This window comes from Puma concolor, chromosome F2, assembly GCF_028749965.1.
Source record: "Puma concolor isolate L17-30 chromosome F2, mPumCon1.1.hap2, whole genome shotgun sequence".
In the NCBI taxonomy this organism is placed as follows: Eukaryota; Metazoa; Chordata; class Mammalia; order Carnivora; family Felidae; genus Puma; species Puma concolor.
This window is the reverse complement of record NC_141684.1, coordinates 34,911,100-34,933,611: the sequence shown is the minus strand read 5'-3', so window position 1 is coordinate 34,933,611 and position 22,512 is coordinate 34,911,100. Positions and strand designations below refer to the sequence as shown.

Below are 22,512 nucleotides of genomic sequence, written 5' to 3'. Positions count from 1 at the left end.
TAGTCAAGCAAGTACCGTGCTTACAAAACCACAGACATCTTATTTATCTCTGGTTTTAAAATAATTCATTCCCTTATTGGGTGAGCAATGGAGAAAGTGGTGTGACTGCAATACCAGCTGGTGCTAAGGATTTCAGTGCTTCCAGAAGATGCAGGCTAGAGAACTTCATTAGGCACCGGAGGGGCTCTTTTCTCTCAGCCAAGATGCCCCCATGGAAGTCACTTTTGAATTTAATTTCAAGCTTATATTGTGCAAATTCTAGTCTTGGTTGAGGATAGTCTCCAAAAGTTTCTTGAGTCACTCTCTGGACTCTCTCTTTTTCGATTCTGTTTTCATGAATGGTCCTTGAATCCGTGTGCATGTCCGGCTCAAGGGTTTCTTGTAGAGGTTTGGTGGAGTTGTGAGTTTCAAAGGTCTGACTATACTGTTTGAAAACAGTAGCCTTCAGAGAGTCCAGATACTGGCTTCTGAGGTCCATTTTCACAGTCTTACGGTGATTGCTAGCCACTGTCAGTGCCTGACCCAGAAGGGGTATATTGCTCTTCAGGTGGCAGAAGGAAGTGAAGGCGTAGGGAGTCTGGGAGTAATACAGCACACAGACAGGTTTGTACTGGTTTGACTTTCTGTGCTGCGTTCCCCAGTCAATTCAGATCCTTACTGCATTCTCCTCAGCGTCTCTGAAGCTGACCCTCACATTTTTTAATGCTCTCCGAAGAATTTTCTCAAATGAACTTTTGAATTGTTCCGTATCAAGAAAGGTCAGCGTCTTCACCTGGTTCTTTACTCATTTGAAAAACATCCCAAACTTTCTGGTGCCGATGAAATTGAGTATAAATGATGTCTAAAAGGGCTGTATCATGGAGACTTGCACACTTATTCTCACAGAGCAGAACCAAGTCCTGAACGAGAGATTCCTTTCTCTGCCGGAAGTTTACGGTCTGCAGTTGATTTGCAAACAAAAAGTCCCAGGTTTTGAGGATTTTCATCATTTCAGTCATTGGGATTTTCAAGATGGTCCTCATGATAAACGTGGCAACAGTTTCATTCATCTCTTTGGCAATTGGAACATGTGGCGGTCGTGGAAAAGTTGCCCCACAAGCCTGGGATGTGGCTTTCTCAAGGTTCCTGCCACACTCAAGGGCCTGATGCCACACTGTGCGGGTCTCTTAACAGTCTCTTAACAGTCGGTTATCTCCAGCAGTATTTCTTCTCGGCCAAGAGTTAACTGTATTTTTAATTTAGTGTTTCTCTAACCTCATTTCTTCTCCTTGCAAATAATAGATGCTGAATAAATACTTAGTAAAACAAAAATTTAGTGATTTATTCTTGCTCTTTGTTACAGTAGTGATCCTGACCTAGTTGTTTACTATTTCTGTTAATTTGTGTTCGGGGCAGAAGGATAGAAGGTAGATATGTTAAGTTAGGATGCATTTACTGCTCTTGTAGGTATTTGATGAACTAGGACATGCAGTCTAGTAGGTGGAATGGGGATTGACAGTCCACCTGGGTGGCCTTGCGTCTGCAGTTGCTTTTAGAAATAGCATCCATATTGACCCCTTAACATTAATGTAGGAAGAAATTGAGGAGACAAGGATATTTTGATGTAAATTCTTTTTGCCAGTTAGCCATTTGGTCTCCTTGACCTTGATCCCATTAGACTTGAGAAGTAAAGTCATCTTGATTACTGAACTTTCCAGGGAATAGTTGTTGAGTGTCTCTTTGGCTTTACATTTTTTATTCTTTTCATTTGAATGTGAAAGGGCCTGTGTTTTGAAGATTGTTGTATAGACTCCTAGAAACGGTTGTTACCTGGTTTTAACAGGTTTATTTTCAGTTTATTTGGGTAGGCTGGCAAAGAAAGAACATACTTGCATCAAATTCTACTTATTGAGGAGTAGTTTCTTTTTTTTTTAATTTTTTTTTTCAACGTTTTTATTTATTTTTGGGACAGAGAGAGACAGAGCATGAACAGGGGAGGGGCAGAGAGAGAGGGAGACACAGAATCGGAAACAGGCTCCAGGGTCCGAGCCATCAGCCCAGAGCCTGACGCGGGGCTCGAACTCACGGACCGCGAGATCGTGACCTGGCTGAAGTCGGACGCTTAACCGACTGCGCCACCCAGGCGCCCCGAGGAGTAGTTTCTTAATCTTTGTGTCTGTTTCTCCTACATATGAGGTATATCATGGGTATGTGCATATTCCATTTATTAAGTCATCACGTTAGAAGGAGCATTTATAAATATAAAATTCTGAGTAAGAAGAGATCCAGTCAGATGACAAAGTAAAAATGTTGATTAATCCATTACTGAATATAGTTCCACATTTTAAAAATCTGGACTCTCCAGCAGTGATGACGTTTTTACTGATTTTCTCGATGCAAATTTCAGCATTAAAATTTATTACTGTGTAGCAAACTATGAACGTTCTATTGCTTCTCAGTAATTAATTTATTTCCCTATTTCAGTTGACTTGGTTACTTATATAACAAGGTTTCAGTGGGACATGGCTAAATACCCAATCAAGCAGTCCCTGAAAAATATTTCTGAAATAATTGCCAAGGTAAGATAAAAAATGACACAGGTAGGACACACTGATTCATAGTGGCTTTATTGATTTTATATTTAGCTGTGAAATACTGTTTAGGTTTTGAGAAAGCAACTAAATTATATGTGACTGATATAAATAGGAGGTACCATTACTACAACTTTACCAAAAAAGAAAGATATTAAAAAGTGTTATAGTTTCCAGTGTACATTATCCAAGTTGTGTAGTTTACTTACTTAAGTGGTTAACTTAAATATTACATCAACAGTATTTAAGTAAGGAAAAAAAACTTTAAAATCCTATAATTATTACTGCTACAAATTTTAAGGGTTAACTGAGATTATGTAGAACAGGAAATTGGAATCTATTAAAGATTTAGGAGTCATTCAGCTAGTGATAATGATTACTTTGGCATGTTTACATACAGTACTGCTTCAGACATTAAACTTTACGGGTTTTCTGACACCTTCAGATGTTCAGTATTGACCCTCTACACAGAAAAATGCCTGTATTCATGTACACATGATTTTATGTACGGTTTCAATGAGTACACAGATCCTGAAGCTTATCCATGAACTCACCGAGTTAAGAGTTCCTTTTATATGATAGTCATTGAACTTGAGAGAAAATATAAAAGTCTTACCTGAAACTCCAAACAAGGCAGATAGACAAGGATCTATTAACTGTTTGTCAACATTCTGACCTGACTGAACTGAAAAGTGTAGTTTAAATTACTTGGACAGACTTTCCTTTTCCTAGCTTTCAGTGACTTTGAGTAAGTGCTGTATAGTTCAATATAAATGAGTAGATTATCAAGGATTTTAAAGCTGAGGTAATCATTATAATATAATGAAAATGAGTAGTTTGATAATATGAAGTGGTGCTCTGACTATGACTGAAGTCTCCTTATTTTGGTCCAGTTATCAAGGATTTAATCATCATTTTCTGATACTATTATAGATGAGGAAATAGGCTCAGAGAGGTGAATTGACTTACCATATTGCCACACAACTGATAATGGTAGAGCTGAATTGAAACTCATTCTTCAAATGTTAAATCTGCTGATTTGTATGTTCTCCTTACATTGTTAGTAGTTTTAGGACTCTTTTTGAAAAATCAGCTTCTGTAACATTTATAAATACATCTAACCACAATTTTAATTTAATTGAAAAAATATTCTATGTAAGAACAGTGGCATTATGAACAATAAAACTCTGTGTACCTTCATTACTTTTGGAAATTAATCCTTCAGCCTTGTGAATTTAAAGCTTTTTAATTAATAATCTCTATACCCAGTGGCTTAGATTCCATTTATGGTTTAAGATGTAGTATCATAACAGTAATTAAAATATATGTGGACTAAAACATTATCTTTAGTAGAAAAGATTCATATGGAAATTACCAGGGTTATTAAAAATGAAGGAAGTTATTTTTTTAATCATCTTTTAAATTGTGCTTTTACATCAAAAAGAATGAAATCTTGCCACTTGCAACAATGTGGATGGAGCTAGGATGTATTATGCTAAGCAAAATAGGTTAATCAAAGACCAAACCATATAATTTCAATCATGTGGAATTTAAGAAACAAAACAGATGAACATATGGGAAGGGGGAAAAAAGGAGAGGGAAACAAACCACAAGAGACTCTTGACAATAGAGAACAAACTGAGGGTTGATGGAGGGAGGTGGGTGGGAGATGGGCTAGATGGGTAATGGGTGTTAAGGAGGGCCCTTGTTGTGATCAGCACTGGGTGTTGTACGTAAGTGATGAATCACTCAATTCTATTCCTGAAACCAATATTGCACTATATACTAAAATTTAAATAAACATTAAAAAGTTGTCCTTTTAAAATAATAGTTGTTACATCAGCAACTAGTGGTATTTGTTTTTTAAAGTGTTCAGGTACAGCTACTTTATTTCTGTTAGAAAAATTTTGCTTATTTTTGTTTTTCATTTTTAAAGGGAGTGACTCAGATTGACAATGACCTGAAATCTAGAGCATCCGCATATAATAACTTGAAAGGGAATCTTCAGAATTTGGAACGGAAGAATGCGTAAGCATATGTGAATATTAAGAATTGGGCAAGTGCTGAATGAGCTATTGTTGGGGTTTAGTGAATTCCAGTTTATGCTATTTCTATAATTAAAATGGTGTTTTTTCACTTCACGGAGAAAAATTTATTAATTCAGACTAGTCAAAACAGATGAAGCTGATTTATTCTTGTTTTATAAAACTTGTGAGTTGGGTCCTAATTTGTCCCTTTATCCATTTGTGTTTTCACTGAAAGATTGCCTAAAATTGTTTCAAATCGAATCATAGTTTAATTGCATAGCAATCACCTGCTGCTTAAAAGAATTCTATCAAAGAATTCTATTTGAATTTTATCAAAGAATAATTCTATCAAAGAATGTAATTTGTCTGTTTATCTGTTTTCCAAGTTTAGCTTTTTTACATGTTAGATTTTCCAAAAATAGGACACGTTTGTTTTCTTGATCTCATTGTAGTATGACCACTGCAAGTGTAGCTTTAAATGTTTAACTATTCAAGTTACACATTCATATTCCAGAGGGAAAGTTGGTTGGATACTATCAGTGGTACAAACAGGGCAAGTCACTTTCATTATGAAATGTACTGGGAGACCAGATGAAGACTGATTTGATTATTGGGTTAACTAACCAAAATTGCCTAGGATCAGATGATACCTGGGGAGAGGGAGGAAGATCAGAGATTGTCCTTAGATGATGTAATTTTGTAATTATGATGAAATAGGTTTTAATTGGCATTCAATGAATAACACTTGCCCAGTCAAGGTACTAGATATGTAATCAGGAGAAGAGTTGAATTATAATAATTAAAGCAAACACAAAGGGAGATACTAGAGGCAAATATTGATAAATGGTAGCATTTCTTTGATAGTGAGGGTGGGAAATACTCAGCTAAATTTAGTCTTCTTACAAAGTAGAAACGTTACCTAAGACTAATCAGTCTCTTGAGGTGTACACATAGTAGATGTGAATGTAATTAGCCTGATACTTCTTATGTTATGGAGGCATGATCAGCCTGATTATTTTTTTCTTACTCCTCAGAGGAAGTTTGCTAACTAGAAGTTTAGCAGAAATTGTGAAGAAGGATGACTTTGTTCTTGATTCAGAGTATCTCGTCACATTACTGGTCGTGGTTCCCAAGTATGTCTTTTATTACTTTTGCTTGTTAAAATATTAAAAAAATGTTAGTGTCTGATACTGTAATTTGAAGTTTTCCATAGAACTCAATTGTAAAGGGAATATTATTACGTTGTCATTCATTCCATCAACTAACATGTACTCAGGTGGCATGTAAGTAGAGTTTAGTTCGTAATCTGATAATGGAGACATCAATTATAAATTGAGATTCCAAATCAAATTTAGCAGCTTAGTAGAGTTGGCTTATTTAAAAATTAAATAATGCTAAATTATTAGATTTTTAAAAAAATATAGATTTTAGATTTTTCGGAGTAGGAAGCTTTTGTTTTTCTGAAAAATCTTTTCTTTTTTTTTTAAAGTTTATTTATTTTGAGAGAGAGAGAGGAGAGGCAGAGATGGGGAGAGAAAGTATGGAGCTTGAAGAGCCCAATGTGGGGCTCAAACTCCCAAATCTGTGAGATCGTGACCTCAGCTGAAATCAAGAGTTGGACGCCTAACCAACTGAGCCAGCCAGGTGGCCTTTGTGAAAAATCTTTATGATTGGTTAGGATGAATTAAGCCCTTTAAGAAGCAAAGGATAGATTAGATCTGGGGTTGGCAAATTTTTTCTGTAAAGGGCCATATAGTTAATATTTTACACTTTGCAAGCCATAGGGTCTGTGTTACAGCTACTCACCTTTGCCATGTCGACTTCGTGGTTGTAGCTGAAAGCAGCCATACACTGTACCTACAGAATGGATGTGGCTCTGTTTCAGTAAAACTTTGTTTACAAAAACAGTTGCAGGCTCTCGGCATAGTTTGCTGGGTTAGATAACCCTTTGAAATCTTTAGATTAGGTCTTCTGTGTTAATTAACATTTGATCATTGTTAATAAAATGAGGCCTTTCGATATTCATAGGAAGAATTAGAACTCTGTGTGCATGTGTGTCTATGAGAGAGAAACACTTAATGATTTCACTTCTGACTTGAACTGAAGTCTTGCTATCAGGGAATCTTTGGAGGATCCAAACTGAGGTGGAAAAGTTGGGGATTCTTCACAGTATCGGTGTACGAATTCTTCCTTTGCTGTGCTCTCCATTTTTTTTATCTGGTTACGAAATGGGGAGTATTAGAAAACGATGCCTCCTGGAAAGGATGGGAAAGCACCTCCGTTGAATTTACTGTGGCTACACTATCATCTGACTTCTGCTTTTCTCCCCTAACTTCAGAATACTATAGAGCACTGTTTTTTTATAATAAATTTCTGTGTGTCTATGTTTTTATGCATGTAGGAAAATAACCTTTGTGCAGATAAAAGATTTGTCTCTATTTTTATTGAAAATTTGTGTTTAAAATCAGACGTTTTTATAGTTTTCCCTTCGCTATAATTGAAACCTAGGACCTGGGGCACCTTCCATGATGAATTAGTCACTATCCTGACCTATAAATCCTGTAGTTCTTTATATTGCAAACATAACCTTCTCTCCCCACATCCCCAAAATCCGTTGGTCTGTAGAGAAAGTTGTTGCACAATGTTCTGTGGAGCATGGTTTACTGTCACTTAATTTACTCAATACTTCCTGGTACTTTGTGCTTTTGGTAAATAGTTTGATCCAGCCCTTCATAATGGCCAGTGAACAGAAATGATAGTGATTTCAGTATGGCCTTTGAATTTATTTATTTTTAATGAGGTAATGCATTATTGACTCTGAAGTTTGAAGGTAATTTAGAATGTATACTTTGCTTTACTACCTTTCCAAACTTAGTTCTAGGATGTGCCTCTTTTGCAATAGTTACTGGATGTAAGAGAGTGGTGAACTGTATTTCTTGCTTCACTGCTCACTGTATTTGAAATTCATTCTCAGTAGGAAACTTGAATTTTGTGTGTGACATAGATTTGAAGTATACTTTAGTTGAATTTCCTGTTTGTCCCATATTTTTTTCTGTCTCAACATGGCAGGAGGTAAGACTTGTTTTTCTTTTCCACTACTTACTGTACCTTTTTTGCAGGTTAAACCACAACGACTGGATTAAGCAGTATGAAACACTAGCTGAAATGGTAGTTCCAAGGTCTAGCAAGTAAGTAGTAGTCTTTGTAAAACCTGTTGCTTTCCTAGAATTCCTTTTATAGTTGGGATGTTGGGTTAGGAAATATCTTTTTACCTTTTCTTTGTGGTAAATTTATGGTTTCAGAACCATCTTTTTCACCTCATGAATAAGTTACGCCAACTCTAGTTATCACGATCATAGACCTGAAGGGGATTTTGTACAATATGATCGACTCACTCATGTTTATAGATGTAGAAGTTTGAGGCCGCAGAGGTGAAGTGATTTGCCCAGAGTCGCACATCTCATTAATGGCAGGGCTAGAATTAGAACCTGGGTCACTGGTGTGGTACTTTTTCTGCTGTGCTGTGCCACCTTCTGAAAATGTTTTGTCCGGTATTTTTTGTATACCTACTATGTGTCTGCCATTCATTTCTCTTGCAAAGGAAATGTACCAAAATGGCTGCTAGAGTACCATGTTGTTCTGTAAATACTCACCATCACTTTCCAGTGAGCATAGAGACTGTGTAATCTGTATTTTCCATTAAAAATATTGCATTTTAAATTTATAGATTAATAGACATTATCTAATTTGATATTTACAACAATTCTGTGAAGTAGTTGGAGCAGTTATCGCTCTTGTGGATAAAGAAGTAAAAATGCAAGAAGAATTAAATAGTTATCTAAGGCATATGGCTGCATTTGGCTATATTAGTGTCCGGTGACAAAGTTAGGACAAAGTCAGGTTTTTTAACATTAGGGCTCGTACTGTTGACACTACCTTGTCATTTTTTCCTGTGTTCTGTCATTCCACGTGAGGTGTTCTCCGAGGAAGTATTAAATACAGTATATATGCATCGCCCAAGGATTCTTTTGTATGGATACCCCTCAAGAGGTGGCAACATGTGGTGAGAGGAAAGTATAGCAGATAGTAAAGAAGTGGTATTAGTGAGATTGGGCCCATGAAGTATTTGCTTTTCCAGTTTTTATATGGGAGGTAGCTTAGTATAATAGAGTACTGGACCCAGGGATTTGAGTTCTATTGCTGGTTCTGCTACCAACTTGCTGTGTGACCTGGGGTAAGGCTTAATTTCTCTGGGCCTCATTTTCTTTGTAAAAAAAGCATAGCACCTTCCCAGTACACGTTATGAGGTTGTTTTAAGGCTTGATAAGGTATACAGAACATGAGGTCATATGATTATCGTAGTTTCATGAACGTTGATTTTTTGAGAACTAAACCACAAACCTCTGCTCATCACAATTTTTTTTTTTCCCCATTTCGGGGAATGCTTTCTGTTCACACACCAGCCCTTCACATGGCAAACTGAAGACCAAGGTGGTGTCTTCATATTAGTTTTCCACTGTAGCTGACAAATAACAACTGCATATACCTTTGTACTCTGTAGGCCATTAAAGCCAAAGAGGTTGACTTGGTGTCCAAGAGGCAGGGGAAGGAGGGGACTACGGACCCAGTGCATATGGAATGTCCTCACAAGTTGTATATATGCCAGGCCTAAGGTCCAGAAGAGTGGTGTGGAGACACGTTTCTGATTTACTCTGAAAGAAGGACTCTAAAAATATTACTTCAGAGAGTTACATCTTTTGAAGATTAATTTAGTAGTTTAGAGGAAAAAATGCCAGGTGGGAATGGTTTAGTGTAGACAACACCTGTCTTCTGAATGACAGATAAGTACTCCCTGACCACCAGTCGGTGGAAACATCTGTTCTACCTTTTTCTCAGTTCAAAAGACATTTGGAACCATTGCCGTGAGGCTTAGCTTTTTAAATTTTGTTCCCAAGAACAGCAGCATCTCAGCCAGCACCGTGAATAGCACGATTCACTCGTGGGGGACAGACAGGCTGTAGTGGGTTAGTCTGGAATTTTGTCCGTTGTTCAGGAAAGAACTCTAGGACTTGATGCTGGTTTTTTTTGCTGATCATAGTAACTAACATTTTTGAGTAGCTGCTGTGTGCTAGTAATTGTTCTAAGTGCTTTATTTTTAAGTCCTTTGTGAGTAGTAATGCATTCACTTGTCGCTTTTTGGTACGTAAGTCCTTACTTGGGAGCAGTGAAGAGGAGAGTGGAATTGTGAGGTAGGAGAATGGATTGAAAAATACTGTCCTCAAACCTGAAGGAAACAATGTCACTTAAAAAAAAAACAAAAACCTTAGAATCTTGCTATCTGCAAAATTTTCTACTTAACTCTTAAAATTATTGCAGACTTTGAGCCATGCCACTGTTGTGTAGATAAGTGTAGGGATGCGTGTAAATGCCATGCAAAGTTACGGCCAAAGAAGTGGAGGCTGGCTGCTGTTCTGCTTCTTGTTGGAAAGCCTGCTCAAAGAGAGGTGTTTTTCACCACGTAAGTGGTACTTAGGGTTACCAGTTTTCTTCTGACCAGGTCCAATTGCTAGTTAGCTTTTGCCTTTTCTGTGTTTTTGGAAGCAGTACCACAAATGCATTGGTTCTTCACTGAGATTGGTGTTCAGGGGGCTAGAGGAATGTAGCTAGGAAAGCCTAGAAAAAACTTGTGCAGAGAAAAGTTTCCTTTGGGTTGTATAGCTGGGCTTGCAAAGATAACTTTTATGAAGAAAAGCAGGAGAGATGCCTCTGCAGTGACATGGGAAGATTGGTTAGGGGACAGAGAGGATGGCAGGTCTGAGTCTTAGGAGTGAACTAAGAAATCAGAAGTGGCAGGCAGAGTTCAGTGAGCTCCAGAAGCACGGCCACTCACATGGGTTACTGAAAGTGCCGTGAAACACCTGGAAAATGTTGACGTTTCCTTCAGGCCTGGTTACATCTGTGTGAAGATAGTGCTGCTACTTCTGTGTGATAGAACTAAAAGAAGGGAGTGTGTTTGGGTCATTTATTTGAATCTAGTAGAACTTAAGCAAGTTGAGTTAAGCCAAACTGAGCTCCTTTTTAGGCTGTTCCTGGCCAGTTCCTAGCCAGCATCACATCTGGGAAGTGTTTACGTCCATGTTTAATCATGAAAAGATGGTACTTTCTTACCTCTTTCCTCTCCTTCTGGTTTTCATTTTGTTTCTATACCTTGGTCTCATATATCACTTAAGGTCACTGCTTGTTTTGGCTTGGTTTGAAATCCCTCCAGCTTCTGGCTTGTCAGCTCCCTGATCCCTGCCACTCACAGATCTCCAACTCCACTTGATTTTTGCATGCTCTTCCTTTGCCACATCCCTGACGTCTAGAAAGGCTTTACTTTTAGAAAGGCTTGAACGTGTAATCCAGCTCTTGATCCAGAGCCTTCTTTCTGTTTTTTTTTTTTTTTCCACTGTGACAGAACCTCCTCTTTGACCTTGTCCACATACTCTAGTCCACCCCTTTACATTGACATTGTTGATTTCCTCCAGTCATGCTGCTTCTCCTGCTGAACCCGGACTCTGAAGTCATCACTTTAACTGTTGTCCTGCATGCACCATCGTCTCTGGACCCTGTGACTTCCTGTGACTTCCTCCCCTCATTAGCCTGTAATGCAGCCTCCTGGCTTCTATGCCTGAATTGCATGAGTGAGACAGAATCTGGTAGCCCTGAGTATTGGCTAGTGGACTTGGGCTCTTCTGTCTTAGTGGGACAACCTGTTCTTCTGTCAGCGCCTTTTCAACCACCCCCAGGGCTCTGGCCTCTGCCTGCGGCTTTGGGACCCTGAAATCTCCGTCTGTGGCCTGGTGATCCCCATAGTTTTGGACTTACACGCCTGGATTTCTCGGGCACTGCACATGTCTGTACGTCGGTAACTACCATAGGACATTGTCCCCCCAACCTCAGCCTCAGTCGCCCATCTCCCTTGTGTGTGTGGGAGCAAGATCTGCCTAGTTACCAAACCAGAACATGGGAGTCCTTCATTTCGAACTCTTCCCTCTCCCTCCCCCACCCCTGCCCCACCCCAATTTAACCAGCTGTGTTATTTCTACCATCCGTAGCATTTGGTTGAACCATATGAAATTGCTATTTTGTAGGTCAAAAGTGGTCAGATACCAACAATTCATACAGGTCCACCAACTTAAAGCTGTTCCTCCCCCTCCCCCCCCGCCCCTCACTCCCATAGCTACTAATATTGCTTTAGTTTAGACTCCCATCTCTTTCCTGGCCTATTGTAACTGCCATTATCTGGGCTCCTTATCTCCAATATTTTCTTCTTCTCATCAGTCTCCTGCATTGCTGCCATTTTCATTTTTGTGGTGTACCAGTCTGTTACTGGCACGTGTGTGTACACACACACATACCCCCTTCGTATCCTGTGTTCCAGCTACACTTCTTTCTGGCAGTTCCCCAAATGCACCATGCTATTCCACACCTATATGCGTTTGCATATGGGCTTCTGCTGGCATGTTCTCTTCTTTGCCTGTCTTTCAGACTTCCACTTGGCATCACTGCTTTTGTGAAACTCTTTAATGTTCTCTGAGGTAAAGTTGGTTTTTGAAATTATTTTTTTAATGTTTATTTATGTGAGAGAGTGGGAGAGGGAGAGGGAGAGAATGAGTGGGGGAGGGGCAGAGAGAGGGGCAGACAGAATCCGAAACAGGCTCCGGGCTCCATGCTGTCGGCACAGAGCCCGACATGGAGCTTGAACTCATGAACTGTGCAATCCCCAGCTGAGCTGAAGTGGGACGCTTGACTGACCGAGCCACCCAGGTGCCCCTGAGATAAAGTTATTAATTCCCTTTTTGCCCCAATATGTCACACTTATCTTCTGATACACTGACAACTCTGTATCGTGTTACTTGTTTCTTTCTGTTTCCTTTATTAGACCCGTGTCTTGAGGTCAGAGAACCACTTTGTCTTAGTTTTGTTCCTTTTTTTTTTTTTTAAGTTTAGTTTTGAGAGAGAAAGCACAAGTGAGGGAGGGGACAGAGAGAGAGGGAAAGAGAGAGAATCCCAAGCAGGCTCCACACTGTCAGTGCACAGGCTGATACGGGGCTTGAAACCATGAGATCCTGACCTGCGCCGAAATCAAGAGTTGGACACTTAACTGACTGAGCCACACAGGCACCCCCTGGTTTTATTCCTAATACGTAGCAAGAGCTGTGCACGTTTATAGAGAGACTCAGTACGTGGTTTTGTGGTGGTGGTGGTGTGTGTGGTTTTTGTTTTGTTTTTGAGGCTGAGTACATGTTAAATGATTGAAAGTCCATTGTACCAAGGACACGTGGTTGTTTTTTTTTTTTATAAGATTTTAAGAAATCTCTTTCCTGGGGATAGGAAGGAAAAGCAAATAAATGGTTTCTACTTATTTTTTTCTTAATAAGGTAGCACAGCAGGATTTAGTCCTAAAATAAGACTGAATTTTTATCCTGGCTCCCTTCATCATAAGGATTTTAAAGACACCAAACAACTTCGCTGTGACCTAGGTCTCTACATGACAGAGGAGCCTGCGTAATAGACACCCTGCTCATGGTCTCAGAGCATGTCAGACATCAGGTGCTTTTGAAATGGTCTTTAAAACAGCAGAGTACCATATGAATTTAAAAGATCACTGTGACAGTGGTGGGATATTGTTAGGGGTCTGTAGTAGCCTGTCAGGTTGGATTTGGATTTCTTTTGATCACAGTGTGCATATTAGAGTCAAGCCTGGTAGACCAGAAGATCATTAAAGGTTTTTTATTAAGTTCTGTCCACTTGGTAGCTGCCTTGCTTTGGATTTGATAGTCACTGGGAGCAGGAACTAAGGGTAATCGTTTTGAGAGGGCACCTTTCATTTAAAAAAAAAAAAAAAATTTTTTTTAAATTTTATTTTAAAGTAATCTCTGCATCCAATGTGGGGCCGAATCTCACAACCCCAAGATCAGGAGTCACACGCTCTGCCGACTGAGCCAGCCAGAGAGGGCACCTTTTAAAAGGAAGTTTAAATGTTCTAAATCCACAGTAGCTGAGTTTCTGTCTGTGTCAGTGATGACAGTAGCCATTCCTCCCAGAGGCATCTGCTGGGCCTATTGCTGGAGAGCAAGACTGAGAATCAGTGGCTTCAGTTCTTCTAGCCATTCTGCATTAAAGCATTGTAGTTGCCTCCTGAATTAACTGCCAGTCAGGCAGTTCTTAGACTTCCTGGAAAAGCTAAACTTTTCCCCCCCTCCCCACCCCCTTATTTAGTAAAATATCTTTGAATTCCACAAGCACTCCCTCAGGTTTATAAAACATTTTTTTCCTGATTTTAGAAGTACCATGTTGTAAATAAAAACTAAACAAACAAACAAACAAAAAAACCCAATACAGGAAAGATAGAAAGGAGAAGAGACCCTCGCCCCCCGCCCCGCCACCCACCACCAAGTGATTCTCTTGCCCCACCATCATCACTGTTGGAACAATTCAGTGTATAGCTTCATAGACCTCATACATGGGATTCTGTACATAAGTAGCTGTAGGTAAGTTTTGAAAGCCAAATCAGGATCATAGTATACATGAACTGTGAAGTTTGCCTCTCCAATCAGTGGGTCTTTCCCCCAGGCATTTCAGATGTATGTGGTAGTTAAAATTTCCCCATCATGTCTAGAAAAGTCATTCCAGTGATGTCCATGGGAACTGTGACTGGAGGAAGTTCTGATCTCGCTGCTGGGATCTTCTAGAGCCTAGAAGGAAGCCCTGAGATGCATAAAAAAAATCTGAGATGCGTCAGAAGTTGTTTAGACCATTGCATTTGTCAGTTTTTGAGTTAAGATGTGGAGGGAGACAAAGGAAAGATCTGTGGTAGCAGGTACTGGCAATGCAGAGAGGGTGGGCCAGGCCTCAGTGGGCTGTGTTGGGCTGGAGAGAGAGAGAATTTGTTTTCCAGAAGAGAAGAAGGTACTTATTGCAAGAAAGCAGGGAAACTCTGGAAATAAACTGGCTCCTGGTTTTGCCTCAGCCGGCCTGGCACTGTTACAGATGGAAAAGCATGGTCCTTAGAGTTTGGACACTTCATTTGAGTTAATTGTTGGATTTTGTTGGGTTAGAGAGAGGTAAATGTAACATAGGGCTGTGAAGGCATTGTAAATAAAAAATCGTAAACACAGATGGTTAGCATTGAGGTGGTTTGGGAAGAAGGGCTGCTGCCCTTTACTGTTCCTCCTCCTCCTGTTTGTGAAGTCTGCCCTCAGTGTGAAAGAGAGGAATAAATATCAAACTTTAAATGGACTTTTTTTCCCCCATAGTGTACTCTCAGAGGACCAAGACAGTTACCTTTGCAATGTCACCTTGTTTAGGAAGGCAGTTGATGACTTCAGACACAAAGCCAGGGAAAACAAGTAAGATTATTATTTTTTGATTTTTAATTTGTTGATTACCTATATACACAGAGTGGACAATTTTGGTTTTCTCCCCACCCCCCAAAATTTAGATTCATCGTTCGTGACTTCCAGTATAATGAAGAAGAGATGAAAGCAGATAAAGAAGAAATGAACAGGCTTTCTACTGACAAGAAAAAGCAGTTTGTATGTGTTGTTAATATTCAGTATTATCAGTGTTAAGCAAAAGAAGAGGACAGCACTGCTTTCTTCTTTTTATTTAAAAGAAAACTCTGATTTTACTTTTCAGACACTTGGTTTTAGTTATTTTTTCTATTTTAATAGGTTTTTTTTTTTTTTTAAGTGTATTTATTTATTGAGAGAGAGAGACTGACTCCCAAGCAGGCTCCACGCTGTCAGTGCATTGCCCGACGCAGGGCTCAAACTCATGAACTGTGAGAGCATGACCTGAGTTAAAATCAAGAGTCATATGCTAACCACTGAGCAACCCAGGCGCCCCTGGTTATTATCTCTAAACAAACTTCGATCTATGAATAGTTATCTTGAAATCCATACCTTTAATTATTCCATCTAAATCCCTATCAGGAATTAATTTTAAATACAGTGTTAATGCCTCTGTAGTGAGCGATTATTTTAATTAAATAGTATTCTTTCTTTTTCAGTAAGAATTTTGACTTGAGGCAAATTTTTTTAATGCTGCAATCTTATACTGAAGCAATTGGTATTTAAACCACTGGAGAGTTCTAGTATGTTCTGGGCAAAATGGGGAAGGGGAATAGAATTGTGAAAACGGAAGATGGTGTCAACTTCCTTGCCATCTTTGAAGTGCTGGATTATTGTGAAGACAAAAAGCTTGTCTGGGAGGGGAAGAATGACTGAAAATGGATTTCTCTTGAAATGCAAGAAGAAATAAAAGCAAATCCCATTTGAAATTATTCCTAGGTACTTTATAAACCATATCATCTCATTTGGGATAAAACTAACCCTAACCAAGTAATGCCCAGTAAAACCAACTTGTTAGGAAGGACCAAAACCCTTTTAAAGAACAGATATTTTAACCAAAGATTTTTCACTTTGTCTTATGATCCTTTTTCCTTAAATTAATTGGTTGGTACATTGAATGAGCCTAATGATGTTGTCTAAATAACTTAGCTGAACTGATCATGTATGTCTTTTAAGTATTGAGAGGCAGTATTGACTTATTTGAAAGCTGTTTCTTTGAAGAAGTGTTTTTATTTAATACTGGAAATCATACTGAATACTTTAAGTTCAAAAAGAACTTAATGTAATCGAATCTTTAAAAGTTTGGAATGTGCAGAGGTTTAAGAGATCTAGATGAACATCCCTGATTTTACAAAAGAAAAAATTAAGACCTAGGGATAGGTATTAAATGATTTATTGCAGGGTGCCTGGTGGCTCACTCGGTTAAGCATCTGACTTTAGCTCAGGTCATGGTCTCACGGTTCATGAATTCATCCCCGCCTTGGGCTCTCTGTTGTCAGCACAGAGCCCACTTCAGATCCTCTGTCTCCCTCTCTGCACACCGTCTCAAAAATAAACAAACATTTAAAAAAAAAAAAGACTTATTGCATAACTTTTTATCCTTGTTGCTGAGAAGTTGTTTGTAAATTGAGTTCTATTTTAAATGTCTGAAATGTATTGCATAATACATCCAGGTTTTTGTATTTTGGTTTTCAAGCATAGGGCACATCTGTATTCTGTATCAGTTTAAATTACTTTCATTAAAATGTATGTCTTTTCCTGTGTAGTGAGTAGGTTCTGTGAATTGTCTACTGAGGTAATAGAGTAGTGACTAACCCTTTAATTTTATTGAAGATGAAGCATCCAAGATGATGAGAATAATGAAACATTTTTAAAAACGAATTATAATGTGATTTGATTTTCTTGTAGATTCTTACTAGATAGTCACTCCTTTAAAAATACTTGATTTGTTGGGCGCCTGGGTGACTCAGTCGGTTAAGCTTCTGACTTCAGCTCAGGTCATGATCTCCTAGTTCGTGAGTTCAAGCCCTTTGTTGGGCTCTGTGCTGACAGCTCAGAGCCTGGAGTCTTCTTCAGATTCTATGTCTCTGTCTCTCTGCCCCTCTCCTCGTGTGCTCTCTCTTTCTCAAAGAATAAACATTAAAAAATGTTTAAAAAAATAAAATAAAAATATTTGATTTGTCAATTTTAATTGCCATTTCTATACTAAATTTGTGGTAATTTTTTTTCCTTTTTATAGGGACCACTTGTACGGTGGCTGAAAGTAAATTTCAGTGAGGCGTTTATTGCGTGGATTCATGTGAAAGCGTTGAGAGTTTTTGTTGAGTCTGTCTTAAGGTAAAGAAAGTTAATTAAGAAACTTGAAATTGAAGGGGTCATAGATCCCTTTACATTGGCCTCTTTGTTATAACACACAGTCCAGTGATGGGAAATTGCAGCCGAGAAACCGAAGGGACAGCTATGAGGGAGAGATCGGCAGTATCACACGTGCATGTTAGTCTTGTCCTTAATACCAGGATTAGAAAAAGTGGTCCATGCTGCTGTACTCCCTGATTCTTTTCTTGTGTAGTTAAGCTAAAAGTAAATTATACACTGTTTAGCCAATGTTTGCTTAAAAGAAGATCTTTTGTATGTTTTATAGGTAGTTTAGTACACAGTGTATTGGTGACTTATTTGAAATCATTGTTTCATATTAACCTAAAATATTTTATTTTGAGACACTTAAAAATCTCAATGATCTTGTGACCCTCTGTACATTTTGCTTATATTAGAAATAGTTCAAGATACTTGCCTGTAGCCATGCTCACTCTTTGTAAATTTCATTGGTTTTTCAAGATGTGAGTAATTATGTTTATTATTATGAAGGTGTCTACTAAGTGTACATATTATTGCTATTTGCTGGGGGCATTCATAGATTACCTTAGAAACTGAAGAGTAATTAAAAAATAATTCCTAGTAGACAATTGGCTCTCATTTTAAGGAAAGATTTCTAGTGGACAGTGAGGACCAGAGAAGATTTGAGTTTCTTTGTATAATTAGCTGAACTTGCAAAGGTGATCATTAAAAAGAGGTACCCTCTCTCTATTAACTGTGATTAAAGAAGAGTATGAGAATATTTGCTTTGAAACAAAAGTCTGTTTATATGTTTACTTGTGTTACACACTACACGTTTGCTTCATGATAAGGTATGGCTTGCCCGTGAACTTCCAAGCAATGCTCCTTCAGCCCAATAAGAAAACAATGAAGAAACTAAGAGAAGTATTATATGAATTGTATAAACATCTAGACAGCAGTGCAGCAGCTATTATTGATGTAAGTACTTACTCGGTATTTTATTAGAGTAGGAACTGGAATTAATTTCAGAAAAAATTATTGGAAGGAGATAGAAAAGGGATAGTAAATATCCTATTATTTAATCTATCTTTTTTAATTGCTTTGAGATTCTCCATTAATTTGTTAGCTAAACATAGCAAGTAATTTACATTGTTTACCGTTTTATACTAGTTAGAGCAGTGCTTTGCTTCTAAGGCAGTCATTATCTTGCTATAGATCAGATGTTCATAGCTGTAGAAATAAAGAAGCAACCAGCGATACACTTGTTTACAAAAGTTAATAAATGGCAGAGAAGAAGAAAATAAGTAGTTATTTTAACTGTATTTGGTAGAAGTAGCGAAGTCAATAGAGGAGCATTTTAAAGGGAACTGTCAGTTTTCTAAACGGGTGTCTTTGTATCTTCTTTTAAACAGAGGATATAAACAACATACGTGTGTTTTTGTTATTGCCGTTTAAAATTGTAGTGGGCTTTTATTTCATATTTTTTATTTCAAATACCTTGTTGATTTTCTTTTCGTTTTAAGGATGGTAGTATGTCACTCACATTTGCATTAGTTAGAACCCATGGAAAGTCAGTTTTTCTTGATAGAAGAAAATGAAGGAAATTACTTCCTACATTATCAATAAAAAATGATGTCCAACTATTTGATACATATTTCCTACCAGTGTATTCTTAAAACATGCATAAATAGTAAGTGATATCAGGGATGCCTGGGTGGCTCAGTCAGTTAAGCGACTGACTTTGGCTCAGGTCATTATCTCACAGTTCGTGAGTTTGAGCCCCGCGTAAGGAGGACTCTGTGCTGACAGCTCAGAGCCTGGAGCCTGCTTCGCATTCTGTCTCTCTCTCTCTCTCTCTCTCTCTCTCTGGTCTTCCCCCGCTCATGCTCTGTCTCTGTCTCCTTCAAAAATAAATGAAAACATTTTTAAAACATTTAAAATAGTGATATCATTAAAATTATGCTTGGTTTACTTCTGTTCAACATTTTATAAGCCATGTGTCCCATAAACCCAATATCCCAAACCTGAGATTTAAAAATTTTTAAAAATTTTATCCATTGGTAGGATTATGGTTAAACACCTACAGGCTTTGGAGTCAGTGCTTAAATCTGGCTTTACTACTTACTGTGTTTCCTCATTGGCAAAATAGGAGTAATAATGCCTAACTCAGATTAAATTAGGGTAAACATACAAACTTAGCCCACAGTAGGTGTTCAATAGGAAGGTGAATGGTAATACTTAGTTTCTTCTTTTTTTGATTTCTGTAAGTATTTCATTGAATAATTCTGATTTTTTCCATAGGCTCCTATGGATATTCCAGGCTTAAACCTGAGTCAGCAGGAATACTACCCCTATGTGTACTACAAGATTGATTGCAACTTGCTGGAATTCAAGTAAAAAAGAGCTCCTTCCCAGACAATCCTGTCCTTGTGTTGGTGTATTCTAACAGAAATAGGTTACAGTATGACAGTACTTTTAACTCTCTATTGTCCTTTGCTTGCTTCTGACCCCCCTCTCCTAGGTGAGTTCTTCTGTAGTGGTCCATTTCTCAGTATTTTCTTGTTCAAGGAGAATAGATGTCTTATTTCTTTTTATTGATCAGGTCTGTAAATGTGTACTAAAAAAAAAAATCAGAGTTTATTTATAAACAGAATAGTTTATTTAAAGACAAGGTCTTTCCTCATTGTGGTATGCATTAATTCCATTTGTTACTGTTGTGCACAAAAACCTTGTTTACAAGGGAATGGTAAACGTTTATACCATTTTGTTCACTGTATTTAGTAGACATAACTGTTTAATAGTGACTGAATGATGATGTAAAGAAATGTGACAATATTCAGGTATGTGCTTTCTAAATGTTTCAAATTACAATCTGTGAGCACTGTTGACACCCACAGGAGAGAATAAAATGACCTGTGCAAAGGTGCATTGTGGTGTGTGTAACTTTGGAAGGTGACAGTTGAGTTTGCGAGTTTGATAAATGATATTGTAGCTAACTTGCTGTCCCACTTGCAGGGTTTTGTTATGTATGGAGTGTCGACCATTTGTGTCTGACTCGGGTATGATTTAAGTGTGCCAAATCTGGGTCCCAGCACAAATGTAAAGATTATTTTTCAACGTATGACGGATATTTACATTTGGACACTAGACTTTGAGTTCGCTCAAATTAAGAGAAGGGCCAACTTTGAATAAAGTATAGCAAAACTGTGCGGTTTCGGTCATTTGTGTTGTGTAAGTCCTTATTTTACAGGTTTCCTTCTTAAGATTTGTGATAAAAGGCTTCATTTTCACATATATGTCATTGATGACATGGTCTGAAAAGAGGCAGTGTTCGTTTTAAAAATCTCTGAAATGGTGTGACTTAGTTTCACATCCTGAAGGGACTTTTAGAAGTGGGTTTTGTGGCAGTGCGAGCCTTCCTGTGCACTCCCAGGCTTGCACATGGGAGAGAGAAGTTTCTGTTGTAAGGGCATTTCTAACCTATTCTATTCCTTCTAGAAATTAACCTTCCAAATACTTTCTACTTCAAAAATTTGTATTGTTATTTCAAGAGAAATTAACTTCAAATTCAGACTTTGTAAAGTAAACAATGAGAGATGACCCTTCCTGCCTCTCACATTTCTTCTTAAGGAAGTTTTTGTGTATTCTTCCAGGCCTTTACTAGATTTCCACAATGTGTATATCACACACACGCCAACAGTTTATTTTTAAATAAAAGTAGGATCAGACCGCATATATTCTGTCACTTGCCTTTTTGCTTACTAGTAATATCCAGAATAGCTACAGGTCCATCTGTCTAGATGCTGTCTAGGGCCAGTTTCTTTTAACTGGCTGCATGGTTTTCCATCATGTATTTGTGCCATAATATAGCTGACTGGATGACTATACAGGTTATTTTTTGCTTTTGCTCTTAACAAACACTGCTGCAGTAAACATCCTTCTAATATCTTTGTTTACCTGTATTAGTATTTCCATATGCAAGACCTTGGGACTGGGGTTCACAGGTCACAGGTATGTACATTTAAAGTTTCTACAGGAACTGCCAAGTTATCTGTCAGAATTCTAAATTTAAGACACGTTCAGAATGCAGATTTTATTTTCAATTTTCCTTTGGATAAGAGGCAGCTGAAAATTTTTGGTTTTGATATCAGAAAATTCTGGTTCTCTGCCTTCTGTTGCAAGCGTCGTTTTGAGTCTTAGTATCTGTACAATGGGCATAATCTGGGGTCGGGGATGTGTTTTGACAATTACAGTAAAAGATTGGTAGGCCTGCGTGATGACTTTAAGGTTTTACTTGGACTGTACCATGTTTTGACCCATGTAGGTAGGGATTATTTCAAGTTTAAAATCCCAGCGTACATTTGGAATTTGGGAACTTTCACTGTAATTTCTGTCAGGGAGGCAGAGTTGCTGAGAGTGTAGCTGTGGAGCCCAGGCCCACCTCTGCTACTGATGAGCCCTGTATCTCCACACCCCGGTCCCTCCTTCATAGACTGGGGACAACCTGAGTGCCCACCTCATAGGGCTGCTGTGCTGACTGAAATAGATTCCCCCCTGCACACGGAGTGCTTTGAATGGTGGCTGGGGAGAGAGCTTATTAGATGCACGTACTCACCATCCTAGATGAGTGCCTGTAGCTTCTTTTCACCCGTGTTTAATCTGAGAATTTCGAGATTTGTGACATTGTGGAGTCTGAAGATGGAAGGAAGGAAGTGTGTGCGCGCGTGTGTGTGTGTGGTGGGGTGAGTAGAGTTTGTGTACGTAGCATAATGTTAAAGCAGTGTGGGTCTCTGAGCTTCAGTCTGCATTGAAGTTTTTACACCCGTGATGGCAGCCACCGTTCCTGGGAAGGGACTCTTCCTACTGTTTTGCCTTGTTTGCTTCAGAGGCTGCTGGTTCTCTGAGACAGAGCTCAGATGACTTTGACATTCATTAGACATTTGTTGGGTGTCTGTCAGAGACCGTTCCGCCGGTGCTCTCAACGCTTGTTGCCTCACCCCTTCCCTGTGTTGTTTGTGCTGGAAGGACTGGTGGTCCCCATTCTACTTGTGGAGGCTTAGGGGCAAAGCATTGTAGTGGTTTCTCAGATCTCAGATTTTGAGTTGGAGTCAGAACTTGAGCTCTTGAAGAAGTCTTGAAGACTTCTGACTGCTGGGCTCTTTTGTCCATATCATGCCTCCTGCC

General features: G+C 38.5%; 1 protein-coding gene and 1 pseudogene across 2 annotated transcripts in view; one reads left to right on the top strand and one right to left on the bottom strand.

Moving 5' to 3' along the window:
• ATP6V1C1 (ATPase H+ transporting V1 subunit C1) overlaps positions 1-20,537 on the top strand; it is a 48,051-nt gene extending 27,514 nt beyond the window's left edge. For both annotated transcript variants that reach the window (XM_086695513.1, XM_086695514.1), the window contains 9 exons: positions 2,464-2,558; positions 4,507-4,598; positions 5,632-5,730; positions 7,717-7,785; positions 14,899-14,991; positions 15,084-15,177; positions 17,234-17,331; positions 18,180-18,306; positions 19,630-20,537. In XM_086695513.1, the coding sequence (XP_086551639.1) occupies positions 2,464-2,558; positions 4,507-4,598; positions 5,632-5,730; positions 7,717-7,785; positions 14,899-14,991; positions 15,084-15,177; positions 17,234-17,331; positions 18,180-18,306; positions 19,630-19,725 (863 nt within the window). In that variant the 3' untranslated portion in view covers positions 19,726-20,537. The remainder of the gene's footprint in view (positions 1-2,463; positions 2,559-4,506; positions 4,599-5,631; positions 5,731-7,716; positions 7,786-14,898; positions 14,992-15,083; positions 15,178-17,233; positions 17,332-18,179; positions 18,307-19,629) is intronic.
• On the bottom strand, positions 40-1,049 carry LOC112859503 (centromere protein N pseudogene; annotated as a pseudogene).
• Positions 20,538-22,512: the final 1,975 nt, after the last annotated feature.